Raw genomic sequence first — 6000 nt, forward strand, 5'->3', positions numbered from 1 at the left:
GCCTTTTCTGCTCCTCACCCCACCAGCGAGTGGGCTGGGAGGGGACACAGCAGGGATAGCTGACCAGGGGATACCCGCCACCGTATGTCATGCTCAGTATAGAAAGTTTGGGGAAGGAGAAGGAAGCGGGGGGACATTCGGAGTGATGGCGTTTGTCTTCCCCAGTAACTGTTATGTGTGATGGGGCCTGGCTGTCCCGGAGATGTCTGAACACCTGCCTGTGATGGGAAGTGGGGAATGAATCCTTTGGTTTGCTTTGCTTGTGCATGCACCTTTTGCTTTACCTATTAAACTGCCTTTATCTAAACCGATGAATTTTCTCCCCCATCCCACTGAGGGGAGAGTGAGTGAGTGGCTGCGTGGTGCTCAGTTGCTGGCTGGGTTAAACTGTGACACCAGATTACACGACACTGCATGGTGCAGAGGAAGCAGTGTTGAGGGAGCGAACGCTTGGCTACTGGTGGTCCAAAGATCCTCTGTTCCATGCAGCCGATGTTCCAAGTTCCAAGGCCAACACGCTCTTTTTTTCTCTTATAACAGTATATCAGAACATCACACGTGGCCAACCTGCTGTTACTTCACTGATTGCTCGGATCTCCTTCCTAAGAAATCATTGCATAGCTCAGACACTTCAGCTCTGAGTGGTTATCACCTCCATACAGACAAATACACTGATAAAAATAGCCAGGCAGAGGAACACAGTTGGACACGCAGGTAAGAAGCATGATTAATTTCTCCAGTTGTCTTCTTCCCTAAACCACACAGCCTGGAGCACCTGCAAGGCAAAGAAATATTTACCTTGGACTCCTTGTGAGTGGACATCCTGAGGAAGGTCAGGAAGACGCTCCGATGGAGACATTTCTGCACTTCGTTCACCTCCGGATGGCAATCCAACAAGGCATCGAACTTGCGAGGGGCATAGCACAGGTAGGAGTCCAGACACTTCTGAAGCGTCTCATCAAATATCACCTTGCACAACCAAAGACAAGGAACGGAAAGAAGGAAATGTCACACGCTCATAAGCAGCCCAGTTAAATTTAAAAGCAACCTGAAACATTCAACAGAGCTAAAAGGATTCACATGTGCATCAAATACAAGCAAACTCTTAAAATCCACAATGAAAATCCATAGGGAAACACTACTTTCTTTGCACTCTAAGGTGCGGTAATTGAAATTAAAATACTTGACAAATGACATAATGAACACATACAAGTCTTTATGAAAACAACTTAAAGTTCGTGGCTTTTACAAGCATGTAGATTGTTCAGGCTTTTTCTTCAGTGTCCACAAAACAGTTATTACCTGGCACCAAAATCTGTCATGAGGCAAAGCCAGAAGCCAGTTCAGGTCGTCTGCAATGAATTTTGCTCGCTCCAAGAACTCCTCCACTAAAGCAGGGTCTCTAACAACAGGCGGTGGTCTGTATAGCACAAAAGACCGATCTGCTTTTATTTCTGGGTGCTGCAGAAAGCCAAAACATTGTATTAAAACTACAGACCAAGTGACAGGAATGCACAGTTCCCATTTGCACTGCTCACCAAATTTTAGGAAAACAACAACAAAATGACACTTTAATGTGATTTGACATTCAGATCCCTGGGAAGCTCCCATTTTCTAAACTTTCAAGGCAACACACCAGCAGGTTTGTATCCGTATTTATCAGCGATATTTTCAGACCTTCACAATCAGGTGCACTCTGTTAACCCACAGCCTTGCAAAGCAATCCTCCCACGCCTTCAAAACAAACAGCACCACCTTCATGTCATGGCTCTGAAATGTGGCCCACACTCTCTTTTTCCTCCAAACTGGTTCTTGCGCAACATTCCACGGAGTCAAAGTGACACGATGACCCAATACGAAGAAGAAACATTTCACTACCCTTCCTGAGGGTTTTCCCAGATACTCAAGTTGCGCCAGGGTGGTTTAGATTGGATATTAGGAAAAAATTCTTCATGGAAAGGGTTGTTGGGCATTGGAACAGGCTGCCCAGGGCAGTGGTGGAGTCACCATCCCTGGAGGTGTTTAAAAGGCATACAGATGAGGTTCTTAGGGACATGGGTTAGTGCTAGAGTCAGGTTATGGTTGGACTCGATGCTGAGGTTCTCTTCCAAGCGAACTGATTCTATGATTCCCACCCTAGAATGAGAATCCCGCTGCAGTGGGCAGCAGCCTGAGCTGCTCAACCCACATGTACAGCCAGGGCAAACCTCCTCCTGAGCGAGCAGCATTAACGGCTCTCTCCAGGCCTTCTTCTTTCTGGGAGAAAAAAGTGACTGTGGATTTAATTTTCTGATTTCACCCAGCTGAAGCCACAGGGCAGGGGTTATGGGATGCAGTGAGTGGATGGACTGATCCTGGTGCTACAGCTCAGAGCTGAAAGTCAGGAGAGCTGGCTGAAGCTCCCAAAGTATTGCAGCAAAATTTACATTGCTAATCCAGCTCTTTCTTGAAAGAATAAGGAGTTTTGGGAGAACAGCTTCTTATAGTTCCTGAATACAGTAAGTTTTCACTCATCCATCACTGGAAAAAAATTCTCAACTATCTGAATGCGCTAAAACATGAAGAGAACAATTGAGGGTGGAAGCTGACCCCATTTCATCATACAACCAACAACCAGTCACGCACAGGCCCGAAGAAATAACAATAGTTTGTGAAAAGTCTTGTTTGCCTTTCAGGAAAAACACAGCTCACCAGTGCTGGTAAAGTCCGCAGTTTCCCTGTCTTGGGATCCCTTTCGGTCAGCTGGAGCTCATCCAGGGGCAGCGCTGGCATCCTGACCACTCACTCCTCCTGCAGCAAACTGCAAAACAAAAGCACAGGATGCGTTTTACAAGGTCAATCAACCAAAAGCACAACAAAAGAGATCGCAGCCTTCCCAAAACACACATTCAGTGGCTGGAAATATATTTATGCAGAACAATTTATCCACCACCCGAATGCCAAACCTTCAGGGACACCCTAGAGACACCTGCACACGGCTTGGAAGAAACCTGAAAGTGGTGCTCAGTTTTCATGCCTGGTCCTTACTGAGAGGCCACAGACACCTTCCAGGACAAGAAAAAACATTTGGGGATATTGTTTAATATGGAAACTTGATATTTAAACCTGGTTCCTGAAGATTTGGGTTGAACTTTCCGCTTTTGAGTGCCTGCTGTCTCCTGATAGTACAAACTGGAGAGGCAACCAAAACGCGTCCTGCCAACATGCGATTAAAGAATATTTTTGGTGTCAATGTGGCAGAATCACTCGGTCCTCATGCAGATAAGGTACATGGATGAGGCTACAAAACGCAGCCTTCCCCTCCCCTGGCAGCCCCCGTGTGCTCACAGAACCACCTTTTCACCTTCAGCGGCATTTTCGGGCTCAGAAATATCCCAATGAGCTTTCTGAAATTAACCGCAAGTCAAACAAAAGAGTAATTCAAAAGAATGTTATGTGCATTGTTAACGAGAAATTAAAACTGGAGGTTCACAGAGTTCACAATTTCTTGGGGGATTTATAGCATTATGGTTTCTGCGAAATAGTATTAAAAAGTTACGTTCTTGTTAAGGTCTAAATCACAAGTCTTACATGCATATTTAATTGCATTCACATTGCCTGGGCAGAATAACAGTTAAAACAAGAGAAGTGTCTTTATAGCTGAACAATGCAGATTCAGGAGCAGGGTCAGTTTAGGTGGCAAGTGAAAGAGTAATATTTTCACTTCCAGAGAATTTGTCACCTATGGATTTAGGCAAAAATTGTGTCATCTAATGTTTTAGAATCCAATTTAAAAAAAAGAAAAAAAATAAGGTAGAGCATTGTCAACACACACAGCCCAGAAAACTTAAAATAATTGTGTCTTTCCAAGGGAGTTTAAAGATTAGAATATTAACAAGAACACTTCCAGATTTTTATGATTAATAATTTGTTTGGGAAAAAAAAGCAACTTTTCAGCAGAATAAGCAACACCGTTTTTCAGCTCTCATCATATATTTAATTTCGCTTTTACAATTTCTTGAGTCACTCTGAAAACTGCACATAGAAGCCTGTGTTTGCAACAAGGAAAAAAGTGTCTCATTTCAAGCCTGCCAAGCATCAAAGTCTCTGGTCCAAGTCAGACACCCCTTGGAAGGATCAGGCCCTCAGCCAAAGGTTTGTTCACCTGGAGAACAGAATAAACCTGAGTACAGAATATCCTCAACACAGAGAATCACCCTCATCAGTATCATATGCTTCCCTGCGCAAGAGCTTTGATCTAAACTACAAGGACATGACTAATTTGTTGCACCCTGTGATTTCAGGCACACAGTGTAAGATCCAAACAGCCCTGACAAAGAAGAAAATGAACTAGACTTTTGCCAGAGAAACTTGTTTTCGCAGCATCAGAAGTGTTCTCTGCCCCACACATCCCATCATCCAGGAGGAGCCCGGACAGGGGGACATGCTGCTGGGGCCCAGGACCCCTCCCAGTGCTGCAGCTTCGCTAATGGTGGTGTTGTACATCACACATACAGATGAGGAGGGGGCTGGAGCACAGACACCCCCCCATACACACACATCTGCTTTGACATTCCCAGTCCCAATTTTCCCTCAGGCATCTCCAGCCAGCAGCGGCACCCACCCAGCTCTGCACCCACTGCCAAGCCAGGCACCAGCTCCTGTGCCCCACACACTGCCCCCCTAGGCTCAGCCACCTCCTCCCAGCTCTGCCACAGGACCTGGAATCACAGAATCATTTTGGTTGGAAAAGCCCCTCAAGCTCATCGAGTCCAACTGTTCCCCCACCCCTAGCACTGCCCCATGTCCTTAGAACCTCATGTCCGTCTGTCCAACCCTCCAGGGATGGTGACTCCAGCACTGCCCTGGGCAGCCTGTTCCAATGCCCCACAGCCCTTTGGGGAAGAAATTGGTCCCCACATCCAACCTCAACCTCCCCTGGTGCAACTTGAGGCCGTTTCCTCTGCTCCTGGCGCTTGTTCCTGGGGAGCAGAGCCCGACCCCCCTGGCTCCAAGCTCCTTTCAGGCAGTTCAGAGATCAGAAGGTCTCCCCTCAGCTCCTGTTCTCCAGCTGAACCCCCCAGGTCCCTCAGCCGCTCCCATCACACTTGTGCTCCAGCCCCTCACCCGCTCCGTTCCCTTCTCTCAACTCGGTCCAGCACCTCAAGGCCTTTCTTGTCATGAGGGGCCCAGAACTACGCCCAGGATAGGTGTTCTGGCCTCCCCAGTGCCCAGCACAGCCAGACGGGCCTACAGCAGGCCCCGGACCCACCACAGGCCCCGACCGCTTTCTCCAGCCCCAGATAAGCAGAGCCCCGTCCCTCCTCACACCCCCTTGGGTCACTCCCCCGCGCTGCCCCCGCCCTACCAGGCCCTGTCACCCACCCAGCCCCTGCACCCCACACGGTCCCGCTCCGGCGCCCGAGTCCCCGTTACCAGCAGCCACGTCCCACCGCCGGCACCGTGCTTCCGCAGCCAAACAGCCTTTCCGGTGCCGAGCGGAAGTGGCCGGTGTGGGCGGAGCCTGCGTGGCGCCGCAGGTTGGAGCGGCGGGTGTGTCAGTGCGGGCAGCGAGGGGCTGGGGGAGAGCAGAGGTTTTCATTTTGGAATAGCACCAGCTAATTAAATCAATCACCTCATTAACTTACCCGGACTGACCAACTCGGGAGGGAGGGTCACCGCCCACCCCAGCGCGGGTGTCACACTGCGGGACAAGGGTAACTCTTGCCAATTAATACAGGCACAATTAAGCCCAGCTCAGGTCAGTGACGCTTTGACCCCCGGAGAGGGGTGTGGGGGACAGACACACCGACTGTCCCCAACCCCGGTGCTGTGAAGGGTCTCTGTTCTGCTCTTTCACCACAGGGAACTCTGCCTAAACTTAGGCCAGAGTCCAGCTTGAGATAGTGGAGCAGCCTAAAATAGCAACCACGCTGTGCCTGCTGGCATGGGGCTAATTGGGAACGGGGCTGTAACGAGGTTCCAGCTCCTGTTCCGGATCCGACCCCTCGCAGACTCCGG

The 6000-nt window shown here is 49.0% G+C and overlaps 1 protein-coding gene across 3 annotated transcripts in view; it reads right to left on the bottom strand.

Annotated features, from left to right (window-relative positions):
• ASCC2 (activating signal cointegrator 1 complex subunit 2) overlaps nucleotides 1–5485 on the bottom strand; it is a 29143-nt gene extending 23658 nt beyond the window's left edge. For 2 of the 3 annotated variants that reach the window (XM_065851756.2, XM_071816042.1), the window contains exons 1-4: nucleotides 5416–5485; nucleotides 2692–2800; nucleotides 1303–1461; nucleotides 799–969 (exon numbers count right to left, since the gene is read on the bottom strand). In XM_065851756.2, the coding sequence (XP_065707828.1) occupies nucleotides 799–969; nucleotides 1303–1461; nucleotides 2692–2772 (411 nt within the window). In that variant the 5' untranslated portion in view covers nucleotides 2773–2800; nucleotides 5416–5485. Of the gene's footprint in view, nucleotides 1–798; nucleotides 970–1302; nucleotides 1462–2691; nucleotides 2801–5364 lie in introns of all 3 variants that reach the window. The other variant, XM_071816041.1, reaches the window with a different exon arrangement.
• Between the last annotated feature and the right edge of the window lie 515 nt (nucleotides 5486–6000).

The sequence above is a fragment of the Patagioenas fasciata genome, chromosome 17, assembly GCF_037038585.1.
Source record: "Patagioenas fasciata isolate bPatFas1 chromosome 17, bPatFas1.hap1, whole genome shotgun sequence".
Lineage (NCBI taxonomy): Eukaryota > Metazoa > Chordata > Aves > Columbiformes > Columbidae > Patagioenas > Patagioenas fasciata.